The following is a 27,228-nucleotide window of genomic DNA, read 5'->3' as shown; positions in this document are numbered from 1 at the left end:
GTTGAAAACTTACACGAGTTATGGCCTGGTGAACTGGGTGGAGTATACTCAGAGAAACTTCAGATGGAATCAAACTACTTTATTTGAAAAGGATTAATTAAAACATATCACTAAAGTTCTATCGTTAAACATCAACAAAACTTATCAATAATTATTGAATTGAACAATCTAAAAACTATTACACAGTAATCACATTTAGATGAATATCACAAATTGGAAAAGGCTTCCTCTTGTAAAATACAATTGGTTTTTCCAGTCAGATCGCACATTCTGCACATAATCATATTTTCAATTAAAGCAATTTTAATATGCAGAAAAATGTTATTGGTGAATCGATATTTGTACTTCTGAATTTTATAACTTGAATTCATCATTTCAATATAAAAATCACGATATGACGCTACAATCATTCATAAAGATAAAATATTCTAAAAATTAAAACAAGAAACTAACTGAGTAACCTAAGTAGGTACATGAAAAAAATATTCATATATTGATTGCAAAACTTTATTTATGAATTTCAATTCATTGACTAGAAAGCCTCAACAAATCAGTGAAATAAAATAAGTGTCGCTTTTCAATTTTCACAAAGCGACACGAAAATATTAAATTGAACCATCACAGCAAAGATAGAATTTCCTCGAAAATTAACAAAGGTTCAAAATATGTTCGAAATTACAAATTAAATGTAATATAACAGATCCAAATAATCGAAATCAGTTTCAAATTATTGAAACTTATGGCGAAATTACTTGTCTTATATTAAAGCTGAGATCAATATGTTGAACTTGGTTCGAATATTAAATAGACTTTTCTTCTAGTTTAATGAAAACGTTCAAATAATTCGTGAAGACAAATCAAGTACATGATTTTGAAATAATTCAATTGTAGGGTAAGGAAAATTCAAAAAAATCAATCTTATAGACTGATTTTTGTGGTGATTGATGTAAAAACAGTTTAAGTCAACAGAAGTGAAAGAGAAGTATTTATTGAAATTGACCAATAATAACTGAAAGAAATTTTTCATATTTTCAACAATTTTTTTTAATTGGGAAAACTAAAGGGTTACTTCTCGTCTTCCTGAGGGGAGAACCAAAAAAAATTGCCCATAAGAATGTTTCATTAAATAGTTGAGAAGAATATCGAATATTAATTTGGAAAAACTAACTATATAAAAACTCTAATAAATATATGCATCGAATCAATGCTGAAAATTAGATTATTTGGACTTGATTAACAACATTCATAAATTTGGTCTGGAATAAATTCATCATTCATGCATCTTCCTAAATTCAGCCAAATGATTTGAACTTATTGAAAATAATTGCGACGAACCGTTACTGAAGATTTCCATGAAAAACCAATGATTGACTCCATTACAATGATATGTTTTTCAGATCAGAGCCCTTTTTTCATAATGCAATTCTTATCGCTCTGTATAAAAAAATAACATTTCAATTTCGTTGAGAACAATTTTTTCGACAAGGACTTTGGCTTGAACTGGGAAAAACCCTTTGAAGTATGAACCATCTCCCTAGGAATCATTTCTGAAACGTTCCCTATTGTCAATTATACTTAATTGGCGTTTTGTGCATTCATTATAAGTAGTTATATAATTTTCGTAAACCACATGAAACTCCATAAACAGGTTCTCGAACTGACAGTTGATAGCCACCATGCTCTTAGCCCGGTCCACAACTCAACTTCTTGTCATGTATTGATTGATAGTCCTCATGGAATAGAGGAGCTCCCCTTGCATTCTAGCTTCTAGCACCATCAAATTCACGTGGACCTGAAAAATGTCGAACAAATTAAATAAAAATCAAATTGACTAAAAATCGAGCTCACCTTTTCACTGTGCTTGAATTCCCTAAGAACCCTGTCGTAATCCTTTTTGGTCACCCTCTCTGGATAACAGCAAGCACTCTTGATGAAAGCTTTCAGAGACCTCTCCAGCAACGCGTTGATTTCTCCATAATCGTAATCATCATGCCTTATTCCTAATAAGCATTGCAGGTAGTTCCAGATGGCACGCCTAAAACGGGAAGTGTCCACGTCTGTCCTTCCTCCCATCGTGTAGTAGGTCAAATTGTAGGCAGTCTTAAATTTGTCGTCCAATAAATTTCCAACATCATTATACAATCTGAAAACATGGATAAAAATTAAAAATCAAGTGATGTATTTGATATAGACGGAAATAATGGTGACAAAAGCTATTTTAACTTCCTATTTATCTAATATATTATGGGCAGAGTGAAATATTCAAGTATCTATCGGTTATTACTCATGAACAAATAGTGTTACACATGAGAGTGATAACGTTATTTGCATTATGGTTGTAATGAATTCAAGGTGAATGCTTGTTTGAATAAATCCATTTTTGATCAACAATACTATCTCTTTTTTCCCCTTCATCAGATTAAGTTTGAATGTTTTGTCTGGACAAAAAAATAGTTGACGTCATTGAATTATTTTATAGTCAGTTGTAAACATGAACGAACTTCCATCAATTCTAGTCTTAATTCGCAGGAAACTATGTGCTGTCTTTAATGTTTACCTAGCCAATAAATCGAAAGAATATTCAATAAAAAAGAGTGTTTCTCCTTGTTGCCAAATGATCCACTTTGTCAAAAACCTAAAAGGGTTAGAGAATCTCATTACCTATTGACCGTTGAGAACCCGTGGTCGTCCCAGGAGTAATCCTGCACCCTGAAGGTGCTTATGGTCTTTTGGTCCGCCCTCTTTGCGAAATCTTGATATGTGAAATTGGGTTCCTCCACGAAACAGGTGATGTCGGCAGGGGTGTCGTGGGGTTCGGCTCCCACAACGCCTATTTCCGCAGACTGGGTCTCGATGTTCTCGAACCTCTTGGCCAATTCCACGGGCGTACATTCCTGAGTTTGCTCGGAGAGCTTCTTCATGCGTTGCATCAGATCGACTATGGCGACCTCCGGTTCTATGGTGGGGGATGGTGGGCTCGCATAGGCGTTACTGGTTTCTGAAACGAAGACAAACGCTGCTAACTCGATTGGAAGAAAATGCAGCTGAAATCCATCGAATGGTGGTGGATTTATAGGGACAATGCTGTTACCGTTAAATCGTACTCTCGACATTTTAAGAATTATTGCTTCAGAGACTCTGCAGGGCCAAAAACTCAAAAAAGCAAGAGGCCCTTACAGAATTGCAAAAAATTTTGAGATGACACAAGCAGTTTTCGTAGAATTGAAATTCAATGGTAATCATTCGAAATCAAGACAGAACAGTAGATTGAAAAGGTCTCATATGGTAAGTCGTAGAAAATATCAAGAAACACTAAAGTGAAGCATCTTATTACATCCGCTGTATCCTCCAGACATTGCCCATGCAGATTACTGGTTGCTCAGACGGTAGCAGCACGATTTGGCATGTTACTTTCGCAGAAATAGGAAATTGGGTGGAAACTTGGAAAGATGAGGCTTTTTCTCGCATTTTTGAGCATAAAAAACCTACCGAACCTAACTTGAACCGCAAATATGGGGTGAGTCTTTGACTCGTACAAATATTTCAACAGAAGATTCTTGAGAACAAAAGAAACACTTTTTTCTACTCCATTTTTCCAATTCGGCCCTGATAAAAAGATGTGAACATTTAAAGTTTTCATAATGAGCTAAGCCACTATTGGAGAAACAAAATACCCTTCATATTAACAAATCTGTGGATCTTTTAAACAAAATTGCATTCAGCCAAAGTACCAAATTTTCCGAATATCATAGATATTTTTTATTTTTGAACATCAAATTACTCGAAAACGGCGCTTCATACAAGAAAATAAGAATACTATTATTATACAAAACAATTCATTAGATAGCATCCAACTAAGTTTCAAGAGTTGGGTTCTTTGAATTTTTGGTATTCTTATGGTACGTAAAATGGTCATATGAGAAAACTGGAAGACGTGGGTGATATCTTGTGTTCGAAAGAGATTAATCAAATAAATGAAAAACTTATATACGGAAATTCAGTTCATTCGATAAAACCGTTTGTGAGATAGAACTAAAAATATCATTTTTTCATGAGTTTTCAACAGCCTCCTTTATCTTCAAAACCAAGCTGATTCGGAAAAAATGGTAAAAAAAGTGATTTCTCTGACCTCAAGAATCTATTGTTAAAATATTTGTACGAGTCAAAGACTCGCCCTGTATATTATGAATTGCATTATTTTCTGCTCGGAAAAAGGAAGATGCTCCTGATACGTCCGCTACATTTCAATCATGGTCTCCGATGATAATAGTTTAATCCATAAATAAGTACTATTGCATTATCGTTAAAACGGTGGTACCTACTGACAAGGTAAAAATGCGGGTTATTAGGTATTGATGAAATACCATCATTACCATTGAATACTATCGTAACATTAATACACAACGATAAAAACATAGTTTTTTTCTGTACCCCCAGAAATATAAATCTTTCTTGTTTCTATTCCGTCAGAAATGCACCCTTATTTACAAATCACACTTTCTATTTTAGAATTGCTTTTTTAATCCATTCGAAAGTGAAGAATGTTGAGGGAGGAGCTTGAAAAATATGATTCAGCTTCCACATAGGAATTTTTTTATTACCTGGTTGGCAATAGAGGCTATTCAACCATATATGTATATCTTCAGTCCTTCACCTCATTTTGGTTATATTTTTGTGAAGCACAAACCTAAATCGAAAGTGTATCTCTTTTGTTAATAACAATAATTTATGTCAACTGGAGACGACAACTGTATACCGGTTTCTGGATCATTGTCCACTCATCGGTACAGTGTAGTGTTTAAATATTTTCCCAACCTTCGGTTGAAAGACTAGCTCGCATAGTTTGATATTTCCGAGATGCTAGGTTGACACTTGAGGAGTACCATGTAAACAATTCCAACAAAATATTTTTTCCAAATTAACTTTATTTCGTCGAAAGTCACCTATTTGAGTTGAATGCGAACAAATTTCTTGAAATATATACGTAGTTGCCGACATTAAGGAATCAAATGGGGAATATTATAATAGTTATTCATACAACAAACGAGTTAAATAAATGTTTATTCATGAGAAGAAAGTTTTTTGAATTCTGACAGCTCGATTCATGAAAGTTCACTTTTTCCAACTTATAAACGCATACTGGCGGTATAATCATTTTGGCTGATTCCACCATCTGTTGTTTGCTTTATTTTTACCAACGTATTCTCATGTCTCAACATGCCTTCTTCAGCGCACCCTTCAAATTTGGATGTTAACAGTTCCAGAATCATCGAGAAATTCAGGAATTAGAAATGCAAGCGAACCCTGATGACAGCACGCTAAGACGTGCCGAAACGGTGGTAAAAACAAACAAAGAAATGATGGAAAGAATCCAACAAGTACTCGATTAGCAGAAATTTCTCGTTCACAGTCTACAAACACGTGCACCAAAAATTATTGAAATATTTCAACTTTGTTATTTCAATACAACAACCTATTGTAGGCCCTAGGCACAAGAAGGCCCCCTATGACCTCGACCCATCACTCTTTCGTTAGAATATAAAAAAAAATATAAGCATGGTTCTAGACTCACTTTAATTTCTTTACGAAAGAAATATGTAGGTCTTTTGGTGATTAGGGGGCCCCTGAAGATGGCAGGGTACTGGGCACGTGCCTAGAGTGTCTCAATGGAAAAGATGGGCCCGAACCTGAATACAACAGTATACTTGCCTTGGAACTAACATACTTGTAATAACGGTATATAATAATGAACTGAGAATAATACGAAGGACGATGCTTTGATTATGAGCGAAGTGCATGAATTATCGCCCATTAATTCCGTTTTAATAGCCTCAGTACCTTTAACAATATTTATCGAAAAACTCCCTACCTGGTTTGGAGTACCTCCACATGCTCCTCGGGTAGCCTTCGACGGCGCTACATTCGGCCTCAGCCTCCTTCATTTTTTCGCTGTAATACCTATAGGCCCCCTCCTGGTCCACTTCCTGGTTCACGCCGCAGGAGAAAACGAACGAACAAAGCGAATGGAAATGAGCCAGGATCACAATGGCCTGTACTAGTTCGCCCAGGGACCAACTGTCCTTGCCGCATTTGGTTAATTTCTGAAAATAATGGAGCGTTGAGGGAAAAATTCCTATTGTGTTGAGGTGAAATTGATTTTCTGAACCGGGACATTGACACTTGTACGCGAACGCTCGTGTTCGCGGCTAATGGAAAAGTACTCGGGCGTTAATGGAGGCCCACAGCCGAAGAGGTGCTAAATGGACCAGCACGGACTCTCCGCCGATGCGAGATGTCGCATTTGACCTAATAAGAGCCTCGTGATATCATCAACTTGCAAACGCGAATCTCCCATGTTTTTATGCTCTACCATTGTGGAACACGTCTTTTCTGCATGTTCTTTTCAGTTGGGGAATGGTATTCATTACTCACAACTCATTACGTAAAGCACGGACCGTGTGTTTTTCACTCGCATATAGCTCAATGTGCTTTTCGGCTAATCAGCGATGAGCTTTTTCATTACTCAACTGCACAAGTTGAAAGATTAAAAGATGCATACAAAAGGTTGGATTTCCATCGATGTTTAGTGTTGGAATGTGATGATGGAAAATTACTCTCGGAATGAAATATCATCTCGCAAAATAGATGGAAGAGTGAAATTGAAACCATAACCTGTGCAGTTAGTATTTTTCAAAATAATCAAAAAACCGTTTATAAATGGGTATTTTACAAACTGGTGGAATCGATATTAACGAGTTGAAACGACAGAAAAGGAATCGGCATTCTCAAATTTACCAAACTGGAGAAGTGCATCGGATGAATCTACAGGGTGTTCTGAAGATGCCGTACAAATGCATGTCCCGTCCCAAAAAATTTTTATAAGGGTCATTTCTGAGATATTTTGTTGAAAGTCCTTCATTACTTAACTTTATATCGTCAGGGAAAATTAGAATACTCACTTCGATGTGTCCTTTGTTCAGAAGCCATGGCCTATGTGCTAATATTTTATTTATTTCATAGAGGTTCCTTAATTTCTGCGGTATGAAGCTGAGACCTTTCAGCCAAGTCTGATCTCCGCCTTGAAGAATGAATTCCTGCTTTTGGAGACTGATGAGATAGCTGCACTGGTGCCTTCCAGCAGCCTGAAACAAAATTGGCGTTTTCATCTAAAGAATAAAGCAATTAAATATGCAGGGTGAGTCTTTGACTTGTACAAATATTTTAACAGTAGATTCTAGCGGTCAAAAAAAACACTTTTTTCCTCTACCATTTTTTACGAATCGTCTCGGTTTGAAAGATACAGGCTGTTGAACAACCATAAAAAATTGTTAAATTAAGATCTATCTCACAAACTGTTTTATCGAATGAAATGATTTTCGGAATATAGTTATTCATTTATTTGATGAATCTTTTTCGAACACAAGATATCACCCACGTCTTCCAATTTTCTCATTATGACCATTACTTACCATAAAAACACCAAAATTTCAAAGAACCCAACTTTTGAAACTGAGTTGGACACTATCTAATGAATATTTGAGCGTTTTGTAAAATAAAAGTATTCTTCATATTTTGTAGTATAATGCGCCGTTTTCGAGTAATTTTATGTTCAAAAATTGAAAATTATTTGTGAAATGTGAAATATTGGGTACTTTGGCTGAATACAACTCTGTTTAAAAGATCCAAAGATGTGTACTGCCACAGATTAAACTAGTTATTCTGAAGGTAATTTTGTTTTTCCAGGGTTGGCACAGCTCATTATGAAAACTTAAAATGGCTATATCTTTTTATCAGGGCCGAATGAGAAACAATGGGAAAAAGTGCTTTTTTGACTTCAAAAATCTTCTGTTAAAAAATTTGTGATACTAAACTGAAAAATGAACTCGAAACAGAAAATATTCAAGTAAAGGATCAGGAGTTCTTACCATAATTGCAATATAGTGCCTATAGTCGTAGGGTAGTGGACCATCACCCCTCAAAATAAAATTCTGTGTCTTGATAAAATGATCCAAATATGTAGGATGATATCCCATCACCTGACTGACATGATCTAGCCGGTTCGTTTGCAGGAAAGTGTCCGCAAACAAGGTTTGCGTCTGAAAATAAAGGTTTTCATTAATATTTCGAATACTTCCAGTGGTCTCCAAGTCATGATATTCGGAAATTACTTTAGATCGATTTACAATATTTCTTGTACTGTTATTTCTGATATTTCGGAAGCAATCGACCCAGAATGAATGTTCCAAAGTACTTCTGAATTATTGTATTGTTTATCAGGTTATTACCATGCTAATGTAACTTTATTTTTAGAAATGGCGAGCCGAGAACAACATGTGCGAATACTTTTTGGACTTCAAGGCCCAATCACGACTGTAAATCAACAAATGACGACAGTATTCGTTCCTATTCACAAATGAACCGATACTACCAGATTGTATAAGGAGTTTGGCCCAATCGAACGTCTTTTTTCAACCTAAAAACAAGTTCAGCATCGGAAATATCTGTGTATCGGTTTCGAGTTTGAACCCCATCCGACCATTTTTCACATAATCCTATCTGAGTATTCGCCAAACGACCTCGTTCCTGCAACAACATCCCGCAGAAAAAAAAAAAACGAAAGCTTTCCCAATGTTTGTTTACCAGCAGTTCCGAGAAACTGGCGCTGCTTTATATGAATAAGCAGCTTGACAATTTTTAAAAAACATTATTTGTATTCGCGACATTGATTGAGTTTAATGTTTTGCTGCGAGGTGCATTAGAAAATTGTGGAATGTGTTTTGTTTGTGATAAATAACTAATAAATCGGCCACGTGTCTAGAGATTATGCTGTATATGTCATTGACGCAACTGTAAATTGTCGGGTGTGGGACGGATATAATATCTGGCTTGTTTTGATTTGAACAAATGGGGAAAATTTAATTTGTGTACGTTTTTCAGGCTAATAGACTTTTACGACCAATCAGTTCCATGCCACGATAGAGGTGCGGTTTTGCTGATATATACAGTCGGTCATTCGAATGAAGCCCATTACCTTATTACACTCTGAATATAACTGCTTTGGTCGAGTTCAAACCGAAATGAAATTGGAAGAATTTTAAATCCGAAGTCATTAGAGAAATAAACAAAATAAAAAGTAACTCACAAAATTCATCTTCGGTAATCATCGCTATTTCGTAGAAAAATGCCCAAACAAGTCAATTTTTTTTATGACGCAACTGTTCATGTATAATTGAGGCGATGGACATGCACCCTCTACGAAGGGTGGAGGATAGTAGTGTTTTTTAAGGACACCCCTTACTTTTTGTGGCAAAAATGGATGAACCCTTCGTTGCTGAGGATAGTTTGGTCATTGATGGGTTTTTAATGAACCCTTTTTTATTCGAATTCATACTTTTTTATGTATTTTTCGTCAATGATAGATCGTGATAGATGCTTTTGAGGTGAAAACATGCCTTTTTCGTTGAGCAGTAATCGATGAATTCTCTGAAATAAAAACCAGAAATTCATTCACTTTTGTAATTGGTGATTTTTATTAAAGAAAATTCATTAGTTATAATTTAAAATACAAAATGATCCGTTTCTGACACGAGAAGTCAGAGTAGCCATAAAAAACTCAACTCGAGATTGATTTCATTAATTTTGTCTGGAACTACCACAGCGAAAATCATGAAATTTGGCATGATAAATTTTACTCAGGAGTTCAAAGTGAAACTGTGAACAAAATTTCAAAGAGGCATGTTTCAAACTGAGATCTTCACAGGTAAATTTAACAATAATGGTTTCGTATTTCAATATTTTCAAATTTTGAGAACATAATGTTTCGTACTTTCATTTCATGGCTAGAGAGGACAGAAAAATGTACAGGAGGTTATTCCTGGTGAAAAAAGTGAGGATCTTTCAAATTTTTTTTTTTTTAGCAGTCCCTGCTCAGATTAGATAAAGGCTCCTGAAGATGGCTCTTGAAAATCAATTTTTAATTATTTTCTTAGGAAACAGAAAATTGCAAGAAGGCAAAAAAAATGTTGGTGGTGTTCTCCTATAATAGGGAATAACCAGCTCAACCGTTTCCCAAAAAAAAAATATTTTAAGCACTTAAAAATGAAAAATAAAAATGGATATTTAAAGTTTAAAGCGTTTTGTGAGAATTGCACAAGCTGGCAACATCGACGGAAATATGCCTTGATAATAAAGGACAACAAATGCATTATCTTGATGAGATAGACAAAGATGGCTGTCTTTGAAGTCTGCGACGAACGAGGAAGGTCGTAAAATTTTATGGGATTTTTATGGCCGGTTGCAGTTGAAGCTCGCCAGTAAATACGCGCCTGTAGATCAACAGCTGTTATTTTATAAACAAGCTGATCGGACATTGTTCTTTTCATTGTCTTGTATGCGCTGTTGCCAAATCGTAAACTCCGCACAAAGCGATTTAAATTTTAAAACTCCATATTTGAAGGATGATTTTGAATAGTTTCCGCGGTGAATTTGAAAAAATCATGAATGAAACACATAATTATTCAGTTTAAACTTGCATATGCAGTGATAACCCAAATTGAGGAGAATTCCCCATTGCAAGGGTTAGAAATAGCCATCCCTAAAAAAATTTTCGCATGAAATTTTTTCCCTATTCACATTATACCATTAAAAAATTAAATTTTGATAACTTGGTTCATTTTGAACAAACAAGGTCCATTGTTACTTCCTTAAAGTAACGGTTTCGAGAAAACAGGTATGTAGCACACCTTAAATTTTTTCGTAACTTTTCATTCACACTCTGTATATCAATTATATTGTGGGTAGAACGGCGCCCCACCTCTCACCTCCAAAAAAGGGACTCACGTCCAGTTGCAGGCATGCCCATTAAAATTTAATGCCCAATTAAGTTAAAATCTTCCACTATTCCCTTAAAAAATGACAGTTTTTTAGTTTAATCTTAATGGACGTCCCTGCACCTGGGCCATATATTGTGGTACATCCATAATGGAGTCTGCTCAAAACATACAACTTAACACAAATTGTTAACAAGATAAAGGAAATGGAAACGTAAACAGTTCCGCAATAAAACTGATGGAAATGTTGAAAATCGTCTTGTATCTGGGTAATGTTTGTCAACAACAATATTTACGAGTCATGTGAGCGAATTTCAAGGCCTAGTATCGTATAACGATGACGGGTTAGGAGATTCGAATCCTTTATCGCTAAAAATATGTGGGCGACGATTGTAAAAACAGCAGTTTTGCATGCTGAAAGGACAAATAATAACGAATAGCGGAGTGATCATTGGTCAACGAAACACTGAGCTTTTGGAATGAAAGAATGAATCGGATAAAATAGCAGGGGTAAAATATTGATGAATATTTGCCTTGTATTTTCAGTATTCAACAGATGCAATGAGTTGGGCTCATGACTGTCTATTCAATTCCTGGACGAATAAAGGAAGGTCATAGGTCATTTTTTGGATTGATTGTAACTGGACAAGGACGTTGAGCCAATAAAATGACAAGTGATGAGCTCTTGAAACTTTATGACTGAATATGAAACCAGACATTCTCACTTGAAGACAGTTCAATCGGTTCTTTTTTTTTTCGAACTGAAAGAGATTTGAGTTCCTGCGTAATTATTATGTTCAGTTCATCTTTATGAATCAAAAGTGGCATTTATATCCGATATAATCAATTTTACGAAAACATCTTCATAATTTATTGGTTCGTTATAGCGCTTTTTTATTACTCGATGACGAACCAGTCATGTGTTGAAAATTATCATTATGTATGGAGTGTTTACTAGCAGTCCAGACTCCAGGAGATCCACCTATTCAGGCCAGTTTGCTTTAAAAAAATTAAAATAATATGAATTCGAATAAAAACCGAGGCCAAAAACACTACTCTTCGCTATCGACGAGTTAAATCCGTACTATCCACCCCTGTCTGTGATCAGTGCTAAACTCATTTTTGTCAGAAATGTCAAATTGACGTGGATTTGTTTACATTGTTCAGAAAGGTCAGGAACATAGAGAAAGGGAAAGAGGAGAGTAGTCAATTCAGTGTTATTCATGGGCGACACGTTTAGTGGCGCCCCCCTTGGCTACTGGAGAAACTAATCCGAAAAAATTTGCGCGGGAAATTCAAATAACGGCCTCGTTTTTGAAATAATATTTACCAAGTTCGAAAAATACACTCCGTCGCCTCTCTCTACTCCTATTGTTCTTTTTATCGAGTTTAGTGGGAAAGATTCGATTAAAAGAACGATAGGAGTAGAGAGAGTCGATGGAGTGTATTTTTCGAACTTGGTAATTATAGATTTTTAGACGAATCATGAAATAGTGTAATAAAATAGAAAATCAACTGAAATAAATATATATTCATGAAAATATTAGAAAATTACATTTGTATAGAAAAAATATACAGAAAATTAACCGAAATGAATATATAATAGAAATATTTGACAATAACAACTATAATTACAATATTGTACAGGATACATTATATAAAGGAACTGATCTTGTAAAGGGTTGAATGGATAAATAATATGGGCCAAACTAAACACAAAAACTGAACTTTGATATACATGAATAACTGAATTTGATGGATTCAGGCTTTATTTCTTTGTGGTCATATCATATTGTATATTATCGTAATACTTTCTTACAATTATTAGAGAAATACATACCATACTCCAATTAATCATGAACAACCAAGTCCACATGTTCTTCACATGTAAACCAGAAAAATGTTACATGCGACTTTAAAAATAATTTCAACTTAGGGGTTATCGATGCAATATGTCCAAATGGCGGTACAATATGCCATTCTCATCATTTTCATAACTCTTGTTAGATTTAGAAATGGTCCAATATCAAATTATTGCAGTTTTATATGATGTAATAATAACAGTTCGAAAAGCAGCAAACATATTTCCCGGAGGATCCCCTAGATTGAGACTTCTAGTTCTCAAAAACTTGAATCCCTGGTCCCTACAACTTTTGTGTGGCATTTATTGTTTAAAGCCATCCAGACTTGAAAGCCATTTGAGTCTTTCTTGTTTCTTCTGGGCATGGGATCTGAAAAAATATTCTAACGTGCGTTCAAAAAAATTCGTTGTCAAGTAGGCTATGGAATTTTGAACGTCGATATACCGAACATCAGCCTTCAAAATTTCATAGCCTACTTGACGACGAATTTTTTTGAACGCACGTTATATTTTGGTATCCAAAAAATGAATAACATTTCGCAATTTTGTAAAATCAAGCAATACATAATTTTAATTGATTATAAAAATAGAAATATATACAAAAACTCACCATGTGTTCAAAAGCAAACAATTTCTTTTTCGGGGAATAAACAAAAATCTCGAAATATTCTAACTTTTTGCATTAAACAAAACAAACTCAGACGGAATGACGGAAATCAGCTGACTTGAGTTCTGTCATAGATTACAGATTTCTTTCATCCACATCCACTAGTTCTTGAACTGGCCACCAAACACTAGCGCCATTTCCGACGGGATTCCAAAAATTCTTAACCTAATTCTAAAAACGTGTCCCCCGTGTTGCCTATCTATTCGGCAGTCTCTCTTTTCTCTTGTCTCTGGTCAGGAATCTGGACAGGGTCCACGAAAACGTAGAGTTTGAGGTACTTACATGAAGGACTATAGCTCCGTCCCTATTCTATGTAATTGATTCAAATTTGGACTGTGTCTAGTCAATAAATGATACACTAAAACGTAGATCCATTATCAATACAGAAAATCATCAAAATCTTCATTTTCTTAAAGGGCAACCCATTTTTTTTTTGTTCGTTATTTTGAACAACTTAAAGCGAACAAAAATGATGAACAGAGAAAAAACATGGGTTGCCATTTAAAAAAATGAAGATTTTGATGAATTTGTTTTGATAATGGATGTACGTTTTCGTGAACCCTCTATATAATATGGTTATTTACAAAGAAAATTTTTAGTGTATCATTTATTGACTAGACACAGTCCAAATTTGAATCAATTACATAGAATAGGGACGGAGCTATAGGTATTTCTATGTATAGGCCTCAAACTGTCAAAATATTGATGAAAAGTCAAATAACTCGAAAACCGTTGAGAATTCAGACATAGTTGTGTTATCAAACTTCTATTCAAATTTAACAAAGAATTCAAAAATGTAAAAATATATAGGGTGTTCCATTCAAAATAACGAAGTAGATAGCTGTGCAGAAGAAACGAAACATTTTGTACAGTTCTAAATAATTTTAGGAGATGCTCTAATTAAAAAGAGGAAAGTTTTATTTGAAACTCTTTTTTGTAAAGTTAATAGAATTAGAGTAATCGACCGCTGCCCCATGGCAGCGGACATCCTGTATCTCACAAACGATTTTATCGAATGGAATGAAATAGAAGTATTCTTCATATTTTTTCTTATAATGCGCCGTTTTCGAGTAATTTGATGTTCAAAAATAAAAAATTTCTGTGGAATTCGAAAAATTGGGTACTTTGGCTGAATGCAACTCTGTTCAAAAGATCCACAGATGTGTAGTGTCATTTTTCCAGGGTTTTAAGACCTCATCGTCAGAACTGCTGTATCTTTTTATCTAGACCGAATCAAAAAAAAAGTATTTCTTTCACCTCAAGAATCAACTGATAAATTTAGTAGTCTTTGTCTCCCTAGATTATTGGCATGCTCTATAAGGATTTTTTTTTAAATATCTGTGATCCTGGAAACGACGAATACGGTTTTCTCAATTTATTTTTCTCTTGTAAGACTTATTATTCGAATAGATGCGAAACGCCAATCGAAAGTGAAATTCGAAGAATTTTCTCGGACAAGATTTCCTTCCTCAATTTCCTGGAAAACAAGAACTGCGAACGCGAGTGCGAACGATAAACAACGATAAATAACCGAGAGGAACAAAAAAAAAACAGTTCAGTTTTATCTCATTAATTTATTCGCGTAAACAAGCACCTCTCGAAAAAAGCCTTGGATTTTATTAGGTCTGGTAATTTATATGTAAATACGCCTGGGATACACTGAGAATATTCAGTCCGTTAATTGCCGATCTCACTTTCATGGAGAGGTTTATCATTCAGATTCCGAATTGGTTTATAGTATTATGTCATTGTGAAGTTGCAAAAAAAAAGTTGCTGAATATGAGCGATGAAACTGGCGCTAAATAAAATATGCACGCACAGGAATACGACACGTTGTTGCTGGTATCCGACGATAGATGGCGCTCTTGAATTTGTTGAATTAATTGATCGGCACTCACCTTGATGCACACTTCTTTTTATGAAATTGAATACATCAGATTTCTATCCTTCTTCTAATGTGCAATTCAAAATTCGTAATGAATAAATATTCATTACGAGGTATCCCTTGAGATCAAGGGATACCTCTTAGATTTCCAACTCAAACTATTCCCAATCAAGCTTTAAAGAAAAAAAAATTGACCTGAGAGGGATACGAAGACTACTTGAGATCCACGCATTGGTTATGAATAAACCGTTCTGTGACACAGCCATCTAAGACCGCTAGGTTTATACTGTTATGAATAATTCAAATTTATATTGCTTGATAACGTTAAAAAATATGAAAAATGTTCTTAGACTTGTGCCTACATGTATTTCAACCGAAGTTTCCTGAGATCAAAAGAAACACTTGGTTGAAAAGCAATTTAAATATAACTGTGAAATTAGGAAAATTGGGTACTTCGGACAGGGTGGGCAAAATTCGTTGTCTACTGAGGGAATCTCGAGAACTATGAGAGCTAGAAAAAAAAGGGATGACACATTTTCGAGCTCTTTTTCAGAGAAACTAAAAATGGTGAAAACCGTAGCCTCCTACGATTCTTCGTTTTTGAGTTATTAGCAAAAAATGAGACTTTGACGATTTCGAAAAGTTCTTATAACTTTTTTGTCTTTGGAGTTACAGATCTGAAACTTGAAGCTTCTACAGGCACTTTTTTCCGTAGAATTGACTGACGAGCTCAAAATATTTTTTCATTTCGAATCATTACGCGAACTTTCGTTTTTTAAATGCAAATTTTTATTGAATTTGTTATTTTTGAATTGGAAAAAAATTTTGGTCAGTAGATCTTACGTATAAAAGTGCCTAAGAAGGTTCAAGTTTCAGGTCTGTAACTTCGAAGACCAAAAAGTTATGAGAACTTTTCGGAATCGTCAGAATCTCATTTTTTCCTAGCTCTTATAGTTCTCGAGATCCCCTCAGGAGACAACGAATCTTGCCCACCCTGTACATTAGCCGAATGCAACTCTGTCCAAAAGATACACAGAATTAAATAACACATTACGGAAGTGTAGTGTGTTCTTGAGTGGGTTATATTCTACTTGTCATTTTGAAATGAATTATATTGTCCTTATAGTGTTCCGTGTTTGTCAACTTGGCAACGCATGAATGTTTAGAGAAAAAATCATTTATATGAAAATAAAATGTTAAATGGGTCATGTTTGAATCCGGCAACTCTTGTGCGAAATGAAATTACCAATGATTATACAGGTTTGCATATAGGAAATAAATATTAGAGTTAATATGGGTGGTTGTAACTCATATTTTATTGTATTACAAATTTTACTTCGTTCACCAAACGGACTGGAAAAATTAAGGATATTATTAAGCATATTATGCTTGTTTTTCTAATAAACTAATAGCCATATCCGAGAAAAAAAAAATACCAGCATCGCTTCAATTAAATTAATTTTCCGTAACTGGACAAGAACATTTTGGCCAAAGTTACGAGTGCAATACAAAACGGCGTCCCTTAGATAGCTTCACAATTGTCAATAACAAATATGTCATCGCCCGTAATAATAAATAAGATCAGTAATTTTTTCCATTGAATTATGGTGATTTGAGCAGACCTAATTGAGGATTTAAATATTTTCATTTGATTGCTCACAAACTTCCACTCATATCAGGAAATACTGTGAAAATACATGGCTACAATAATAACAATTATCATTGATAACGTATTAGTGAACCCCGCAATAATGATACTCAATGAGTAATAATACAAATTAAATTTCCAGCCAGATATTCGATCCCAACGAAAAAAAATCGCATCTTGTGATCGCATGAAGCAATCGTTTTTCGACGATACAACTTTAAAGATAACCACATGTCTCAAAAAATAACAAATTCGCTATAATCTCCACTCGATTTTTTCGTGATAACTTATCTACATGTATTTTGTTCGAGGTTATAACAATATTCATACAGTTATCATCTCGGCGAAAAATAAGATTGAACTTTCAGTTTCCAAATTAAATTAGTGTGCCGATATTTTCGCGAACAATATCCATTGTCTAATTAGATTTCCTCGACGCCTGCGAAGATTCAGTCTTGAAATTGAAAAATTCAACATATATTCGGAACAAATTTAAAAAAGTTCACAGAGATGAGGAGGAACCATAGACTTATAAATATTATTATAAGTCTATGGAAGGAACATTAATTTAATTATTTCTATGTACATGAGATTCATTCTTGGGCCATAGAAAAAAGGTTTATATATTTATTAATTTATTTTCGATGAATATTAAAAAGAATGGTGAAATATACAAAAATTGAACCTTCTAATAGAGTTACGAACTGACGTCGCAGTCTTATATCGAATATGTATATCCTTTATGATTTACGTCCAGTGGTCGAATGGAGAATCATAGATAAAAATAGTCCGGATTGAAATTATTCGAAATCGAGCTGGTTTCTAAGGAAATAGTCGTGAGTCAAAAGGAGAGAGGAGAACCGGTTGAATAATAAGCGTGCGCTTTCTACACACCGCTACGAACATCAGAAAAGAAACAACTCGCTTATTTAGGTCTAACTTCAACAAACTGATTATCATTGAATAAATAAGTTTTAATAAGTCCATATTCGACTTATGTGATGAAAGAAAAACCTCTCCTGCCTATATTTGCGGAGTTTAGTAAAGAAAGCGGCCTATTTTCGTGATCACAAATTCAACGAAGCTGTTTGCGGTAGATAAATAAATTGAGACAGAGACAAACTCTTGTTCGTCTCTGGTTTGAGCCTCAATTCAATAAAGTTCTATGTTAATAGGTAGAATCGGCGGTCATAGATTGAATTACTCACATTTTGGGGTATTTGGCCCATGGTTGTACCTTCATGAGCCGGTCCGAGGTTTTGGCGTGCAACCGGAATTTTGGCGAGCTTTGGAACGGCCAGGAATAGAAGGATAACGTAAACAATTCGGCAAGATCTTCACAGTGCACCGACTTCGCCTACGAAAACATCCAGGAAATGCACACTCGAAGTTCAACGACACAGAAAACACAATTAATGTCTATGCTCCGCACATTTCCGCACTGAAATAGGCGAATTAGAGGATATTATTTGATCGAATACAATGAGAATCTCGCTCTAACTTATTCGAATTATAAATGTTCAATCTTAGAACGGCAGTGTTGGTCGTTAGGTAGTTGCGGAGTAAAATGAAACAAGTTTTCTAGCCGGCTAGCATGCAGGAACGCATGGGGACCGCGCCAGCTGATTGGCGACTGCTGTTCTCGTTGCTCGATTGTTTATCAGCTGATCGCTGCTCCCTGGCAGCCTGGCAACACGCGGGGACGGGGACAGTTGTTTAGATCGTGTTTTGAAAAGCGTAAAATCTAAAATCTCGTTTTGTTTAGTGGGGGAGGTAGCGGCTATGTTGACTTCTCGACAATGTCTGCCGAAAAACGTTTGATTTCCGAGCAGGTACCCCCCTGTAAAAATCTGGTTTCAGTTTGAGACACGGGCCCTTTGTGTTTGGGAATAGAGACAATAGAGTGAACTTTTTCCAACTCTTTTTGGTGTAGCCTGCATGGATTCTAGTATAACCTATTGATAAATATGCATTAAGATCATAGCGTTTATTCATTCCTTACTTCAACCTGAAAAATGGATAGTAGCTAGTAGCTCTGATCTAGTAAAACGTTGCCAGATGTCTGGATTAATCTGCTTTTCAGACTATGGGCGTTGCTGTAGCCTACTTATCGAGAAATTCAGATGAAAGCTCAACATAGAATCGTCGACTCGAGATGACAGATTTACCTTGCCTGCAGATTCGTCGTCTATCGACCTTACCACCCCTGGAAAGACCACAGATTTTCATACTTTTCAACCATGTCTATGTGCAAGATGATGTACGTCAATGGTTCTAACAGATTCAAGGTTATTTTTTTCCCCAAGGATTCTTATCATCATTATTAGAAATAATGGCCATGTCAGTTGCAAGATCAAAAAGGGCGTCTCACGTAAATCAGCTATCTTTGCGGAAACTAACGAAACCAGATGCTCCAATTGTTGGATATAAGCAGTTTCTTTGATGTGAAATACGAGAGCAATTCGGCACGTTGTATTCCTAATCGTCACATCTGAAATTGAACAAATTTGACACTACAGGAATCATACGTTTCTCGAAGAGATGGGTTCTATGATTCTATATTCATAGACGTAGAGTTTATGCATCTTTGAGTATTATATTCTATGCTATGCATAGAATTCTCAAAGATCCATGTCTATGGTGTACAACGTCTGATTTTCTGACACAAAAGATTATCCGAAAAGTGCGGCATCTCAAAGCCGTTGTTTTTTAATGATTATTGAATTATCATTGTATTATTGATCTTTTGGAGGTCGATAAGTCAAAAATTTTACATCTTCCGCTTGCGATTTCACAATCATCGATTATTACCGTCGAAATACATTCATTAAACGATGCGAAAATATATTCCGTTTGGACCAGGTTCCGACACGCATCGTTTACGTGAAAAATCGCGTACTAATCAGCACAAGGAGATTATGTACTTGAATATTATTAATGTGAAAAGAATATATTACGATAATGTGTGCCACATCTTCGATAGGTACTTGTTGACTGATATACACACACTCGATTTGAATGCAATTCGCGATCATACGATAAGTTGATTTCGTGATAGATGAAGATGGTTAGGAACCAAATTGAAAACTGTAGGTAGTATGGGTAAATCACTTCCATTACATCCAAACATGATGGTGACCGCCAGAAGCGGACTGACCCCTAGCTCATGGTCAGAATTTTTTTTTTTGGTTGACGATATCGGCGGAATTCCTCCATTTATGGCTTTTTATCGATTCTGTAAAAAAAAGGTACACCGGTGCAACATCGAAAAAAAGCGCCGTTTTCGAGTTACAAGCATTTTTATGCTTGAATATCAAAATAGGAGGATGTATTGATATCTAGTTAGCCTGGACCAGTTCCATACATAAAAAAATATTGCGTTATCATAGCAACGAACAATAACTCATTAGAAGTGTCAGTGTGATGTTTGAGGTCAAAAAAGTAAACCAGAGTTACACAATAAATTAAAAGAAAGAATATGTCCACCGAAATTGCGAAAATCGAAAAATTGGAGTATAGAGCCATCATCAAGTACCTGTATTTAAAAGGGTTAAGAAGTAAGCAGATTTGCGAAGATATGCTTAATACCCTTGGTGATCAATGTCCTTCGTATGCGACCGTGAAAAATTGGACTGCAAGCTTCAAAAGAGGTAAATTTTCCATTGAAGATGATGACCGATCGGGAAGGCCAGTTTCTGTGTCAGTTCCCGAAAATATCGATGCAGTTCATGACATGATTTTATCAGACCGTCGAATTGGGCTAAAACGGATATCTGAAGCACTGAATATTTCATAAGAACGCGTTCATCTTATAGTTCACGTCAATTTGGGCATGAGAAAAATTGCTGCAAAATGGATCCCCAAATGTTTGAATGTTGACCAAAAGCGTGCAAGGGTAGAAGCATCGCGCTCGATCTGTGCTCGATTTGAAAACGATGTAGACTTCTCAAACCGAATTGTTACTATGGATGAGACTTGGGTACATTTCAACGATCCAGAAACAAAGCAACAATCGATGGAATGGCGACACTCTGGTTCTCCAAGACCTAAAAAGTGTCGTGTCCAAAAATCTGCTGAAAATGATCTTGCTTCAGTTTTTTGGGATTGCCATGGAGTAATCATGATTGATTTTTTGGTTAAGGGTGTAACAATAACCGGAGATTACTATTCGACATTACTGACCACTCTACGGGAAAAAATTAAAGAGAAAAGACGCGGAAAGCGGAAAGGTGTTTTGTTTTTGCGGGACAACGCCCCTACACACAAATCTCATGTTGCCATACAAAAACTTCGTGATTTATGGTTTGAATTACTAGAACACCCCCCTTATTCACCAGATTTAGCTCCATCCGACTATCATCTCTTTCCTCAACTGAAAAAAAGTTTGAAAGGTCGTAAATTTTCTTCCAACGAAGAGGTAATAAAAACTGTGGAGGTCTGGTTTGCAGAGCAAGAAGGAACATTTTTTTGAAAGGTCTTAAGACGTTGCAGGTTCGCTGTAATAAATGTAGGCAATTAAGAGGGGAATATTTGGAGTAATAAAATATTTTAAAATTGAAATTTTGTTTGGTTCTATAGGAGGCTTAGAATTTTTCGATGTATTTTTCAATGAGTATTGCAAGCTGTTTATTCTGTGGTTACTACGAACATATTCACAAAAAAAGGTACTTGTTATTGCAGGACAAACTATCAGGTGGCATTTTGAGTTACAAAAGTTGTCTTCTCTTTACATTTTCCATTCAGTCATTGAATCATTTCGACAAAACGCTTTTTCTCCAGATGGAACTAGTGTTGACTAATATTCATTTTTGAGTAGCTCAGTAAATTCTCGTTTCAGTGAAAATTACAAGTTTCTACTTGAGAAAACGTTACTGAGAACGGGTTTTAACTGTACCATCTATCTTCACATCTTGTGTTCAATTATAGGTATTATAACCGCGCTGTATAAATCAGTTTGTAGTAAGACGATCCTCGAGACATACCCTATGGTTGTCGACCTTCGTGGCAATTTCGAAAGTACCATAGAAAATAATATTTACTGAACAAGCACTATTCCTAATAGTCTAGACAGCGTGAATATGTAATTTCTTTTAGTTGTCGCTCCATTTTACTATACGGTAAACTGAGAGGGACACACGTGTTTTTACTATCAACTTCCCATCAAATAAAAAGCAGCAGAGTGTGATAGGTGGGGTGAGGTGTGAATTTTTCAGCAAACAAAGGGCGGAAGCCTATTGTGAACGTTGTATAAGGGCAGATAAAACCTTTGAACGCACAAATGCACTTGCCCGATCTGATTGAATTTTCAATCAAGGAATAACGTTTTTTGAAAAAAAAAAAAAGGTAGACTTGGTTGGAAGAGTCATAAAACCAGATTTAGTTTATTCATTTTGTATTTGGCTTGTCCAATATTTAAATTTCATTTGTCCCTTTCAAATTTCGCCAACATTTTTTTGGGGACACCCTGTATATCGTCACATATACACAATATAAACTGCATGTCAAAACTTAAGGATATTAATTACAAGCTTTTTCAAATTGTTTTAGAAACCATACAATAAACAGCTTGCAATATTTCTGAAAAAATATTTTGATATTCAATCATGAGAATGCTTGTTATTAATATCCTCATACTCAAATTTTGCCGGAAGTTTATTTTATGTATGTGACGATATACAGGATGTCCTCAAACAGATTTTTGTCGAAATTTCACAGGGGCAAATGAAATTTAAATATTTACTTAATCCGCATACAAAACTTGCTAATAAACTGTAATATATGTATCCTGATATGATTTTCGAATATCCATCATTAAATTAAAATTTTGACGCCTTGAGAACGCGGTACTATAACTAATTAAATGAATTAGTAGCACTTATTCAAATCATGAGATGAATATCGAGTAGAATAATAATTAAGATCATACTTATTATGGTATTATATATTTCGAGTAAGATGAGTCAACCTCCAATACCTTCGTTGATACGATTTTAACGTGGTTCTAAAATTTCTAATCTTCGAAATGCTACAATTGTCGGATGGTACCACTGCCCGTTAGTCTCTCGTAACTTTCACAAAAAATTGGCAACAGTGTTAGGTGGTCAGAAGGCATTGCTAGTCATAAATAGTTGAGGTATAAGTTAAAACCATAAACTACCCACCTGTCTGTGGTTAAAACAGGTTTTAGGCAAGGCAGTTCTTTGGCTTCAGGCAAAGATTACAACCTAACCTAACCTAAAACTATAAATTTTAGTTGTAGGTGTTATGTTAACTCGTGCTAACTATAAGCAAGGATAAAAGACAGTTTGGCTGTGATATATAAACAAAGAGTTTATCTTTGATAAAAGGGTAAGTTTGTTTGAAGTACTTTTTAGTCATTTGTGTTACCGCGTGTGATTTTGTAATTCGATTAAGTTCTGTATGTTGATTTTGACGGGAAGTGAATCGTGTTCGAGTTCGTGACTTGCCTGTATCCAATAAAAAAATATTCTGTCACCCCTAGTGGTAATTTGCTGTTACAACAATCCAATATCATCCAACAATAATACTACCAGCTATTAACTACAATCGACTCACATTGAAGTATCACAATATAAAATAATATTATACAGGGTGTTTCCTAATTGAAAGTCAATATTTATGGGGCTGATTTTTGGGCCAAACTTTATAAAAACATATGTCCTAAACGTCTTACCTTTTGAGATACAGGGTGGTAAAATTTTCGAAAATAAATCATTTATCATTAATATCTACAATACCACTTCAGATATTTTAATGAAATTTGTCATACTTGAACGATAAAAAATCTTTTGAACACCCTCTAACATGGTATGGTCAATATCTGATTATACGACAAACCTAGGTATACGGTTCGTGAAAAAACAAAGGTTTAGAATTCTCAGGAGAATTCAAGAAAATATGGTAAAAAATTAGTGTAACAGTTGAAAATGAAAAAGAGGATCACGCACAGACTTTCTGAAACATCCTGTATATATAAAAATAGGTTTTCTCCGAAATTAATCATGAAACTTTTGTACAAAACTTCTTTTCTCAACACAGTGACGCAAAAAACCTAAAGAGGAGGAAGGGGACATTTATAATCAATCACCCTGTACAACTGCTTTTGTGGCAAAAGGTCCAGCGATCAGCGATTTTAGGTTATTTGGCAGGGCGTTATTCCTTTTTTTTTTAGTCGATGAGAGGAGTGAAATAATGAAAACTATGACAGATTCGATGATAACTATCAGCTTTCTACCTTCCGAAGATGAACACAGTAGTGATTTCATAGCAAATATCGTCCGATTCAAGGTGGATAGCAATTAATAATCAGCTGGCGTTCGAATGAACCGGCATCGAGTAGGCGTCGTCATGTTTCTCGAAGTAGGACGCTGTTTGTACAGTTTATACGGAGTACTAATAACTCAAACCGTCTAAATGTCAAAATAATAATTCTTAAGTGTAATTGTTCCGTACGCTGCTGTGATATTTTCGCAATGCTTTCTGGACAATTTCAGAAATGGGTAGAGTGGAGAGATCTCTTTTTATTGTTGCAATTTATTTCTCAGCTGTAGTCGACAAACAGAATAAAATCGCGTTTTTTTTTAAAAAAAAATTGAAATCTATTGTTAAACTATTTATACGAGTCAAAGACTCACCCTGTTTACCGATAACAATTAAAAAAAAACCGTTCAAGATAAAAATGAAACGGTAGAGTAATAAGCTAAAAATAACTACTATTTCTTTTATTTTTCTTTGAAAACCTCCAAAAAACTTCAATTTTCATTCATCCACTCTAGGTAGGTACCATAATCAATTTATTTGTAATCTTCTTTATTCATTTTTTCAATCCAGAGATGATGCCTCAGAACGCAAAAAAATCTGTTGAAGCAATAATGTAAATTTATTTTTTATCGCCACTTCATAACTAATGAACATTCTATGTTGATCAATTATGGAGCGGTCATGAAAAAGCGAATAGACTAAAGATTTCCATTTCTATACAGTTTTTAATACTCAATAACTCAATCAAACCCGACAAAATCAATATTCCTATTTCGTTTTTCAATTTTGTTTGTTAATTGAATACATCATTATTCGTGTTTGATTCGGAAACATTCTATTACTATTATCTATGGATAATGGCGAACCTTACAGTGAAAAATCCATCTAAATGCGTACACTGATTGGGTCTTTTCTAAATCTATCATAAATTCCATCAATACCGATACAAATAAAGGCACTATTACATCATACTTCATATTTGATTTTAACCTTCACCCTGTATATTCAAAGCCTCGTCCACATTCAAAACTTCCGATTTAGATCTTAGCGAGTCTTCAGCTCTCACTTGATGTGTGAGATGACGTATAAGTATCAAGGTCTAGAGTTTGTCATATTGTTAAATCTCATAAACCATCCACTTGATGCCCCAATTTTTTTGGAGTATCTATCGATTCTCGAATTAGCTGTTGCTACCGAGAGGAACGAGTGGTCGATGACGTAGTATGTATCTTATCGGAATCAATATCAACCGGTTGTTGCTGCATTAAGATCATCATCACCAACAGGTAGATTAACAGATAAATTTATCTCAATTAGTTTTGAGTGCTGAAATCATGTAGATTATAATGTACTTATAATGAAACGGTCTAACAATTTTATTAGACTTCTCTCGCAATCTCATCAGATATACAGGGTGTTTCAACGAAAATTTGACCCCCACAGAACTCAGAAATGAAGATTTAAAAAAAACAGGTCAACTTCTATTTCCAACATGAGTTTGACCCGAAAAAACCATCCCTATAAGGGATCTAAGAGTCTTCTGTAATGAATGTTTTAGAAAAATTACTTGCATCTTGTATACAGGGTGTATTTAAAGGTGAGGATTTTCTTCAACAGAAGGTAGAACTGGTCAAAATGAAGCGTTTCACCAAAAATCACCTATACAAAACTTTAAAAATGACAAAGTTGAAAAAAAATTGGAAATGATTACTGAAATAGATCCTAATACGACCCTAGACCGTTTGTTAGCTGAATTATAGCAAAGCAGTGGGAAAAAACTTATCTCCTGATTCGACCATGTGGTTTCGTTTAGGATATTGGCTCGTTCGATATTTGCGTGGTAATGAAAATGGAAACTTAGGATTGCCGAATTGTTCTCATTATTTTTTAGTAATTAACACGATTTTATGAAATGACTCATTTCGATACCAACTGACAGAAAAGACTTAGGACATAAGTGTAAAAAATAGAATAATACTTCAAAACCTAACCAATAAAATTCGTCTAAAAATTATTCACGAATTTTTTCACAATGGGCATCAAAATCTTCTTGTTCGAACATTCCAACAAACGTCTTAAAAATGGGATGAAATGGGCAAACATCATAGCACTTTTTCAACATAACTAACATAAGCACTTTCAACAAACTGCCTCGATTTGCTACATTTTTTTTCACCCTAAATTGCACGATACAACAATTATGATTCTCTCAAAAGTGACCTGAGGCATCTAATCCGATGAACTTGGTACTGAACCATTCATTGTCCAGCCATATGTTTATGTTTTTTTACGTTTTTGCGGTGTCGGGGTCACTTTCCACAGTCCCGTACTCGAAATTCAATGAAATTTTGTCGAACTTCTAGGGGTTGTATCTAAGCCATTTTGGATATTTTATATACACAATTTTTGTTTAAACTAATTATTTTGATGAGTTCTACCTTCTGTCAAAAAAGCCTCATCTTTGTAAACACCCTGTATAATTTTGTACGCTGGAAAGACTATCAGTAGAATTAATTGAAACTCTCGTTTAAAAGGCTTCGAAATACCAATTGAAAACTGAATCTAGAATGAAAACAGAACCTACAGGATGGGCAAAATTCGTTGTCTACTGAAGGGATCTTGAGAACTATAAGAGCTAGAAGAAAACGGATGAAACATTTGAAGGTTCTTCTTCAGACAAACAAAAAAAGGTGAAAACCGTTGCCTCATACGATTTTTCTTTTTTGATTTATTAGCAAAAATGAGATTTTGACATTTTCGAAAAGTTCTCCTAACTTTTTTGTCTTTGGAGTTACAGATTTTGAACAACCTTCTTAGGCACTTTCATACGTAGAATCTGCTGACAAAAGATTTCTTCCAATTCAAAAATAACAAATTCAATAAAAGTTTTCATTTAAAAAAACGAGAGTTCGCCTAATGATTCCAAATGAAAAAATATTTTGAGCTCGTCAGAGGATTCTACTAAAAAAAAGCCTGTAGAAGGTTCAAGTTTCAGATCTGTAACTTTGAGGACAAAATAGGTTATGAGAACTTTTCGAAACCGCCAAAATCCCATTT

At 34.9% G+C, this 27,228-nt stretch overlaps 1 protein-coding gene across 2 annotated transcripts in view; it reads right to left on the bottom strand.

The window, feature by feature from the left end:
• Positions 1-64: 64 nt before the first annotated feature.
• Positions 65-27,228, bottom strand: part of LOC123322841 (sestrin homolog) — an 87,408-nt gene continuing 60,244 nt past the window's right edge. For both annotated transcript variants that reach the window (XM_044910886.1, XM_044910887.1), the window contains exons 6-11: positions 7,926-8,096; positions 6,960-7,142; positions 5,870-6,101; positions 2,662-2,998; positions 1,849-2,143; positions 65-1,792 (exon numbers count right to left, since the gene is read on the bottom strand). In XM_044910886.1, coding sequence (XP_044766821.1) covers positions 1,700-1,792; positions 1,849-2,143; positions 2,662-2,998; positions 5,870-6,101; positions 6,960-7,142; positions 7,926-8,096 — 1,311 coding nt within the window. In that variant the 3' untranslated portion in view covers positions 65-1,699. The remainder of the gene's footprint in view (positions 1,793-1,848; positions 2,144-2,661; positions 2,999-5,869; positions 6,102-6,959; positions 7,143-7,925; positions 8,097-27,228) is intronic.

Source organism: Coccinella septempunctata, chromosome 1, assembly GCF_907165205.1.
Source record: "Coccinella septempunctata chromosome 1, icCocSept1.1, whole genome shotgun sequence".
NCBI classification, from domain to species: Eukaryota; Metazoa; Arthropoda; class Insecta; order Coleoptera; family Coccinellidae; genus Coccinella; species Coccinella septempunctata.
This window is presented reverse-complemented; position numbering and strand designations above follow the sequence as displayed.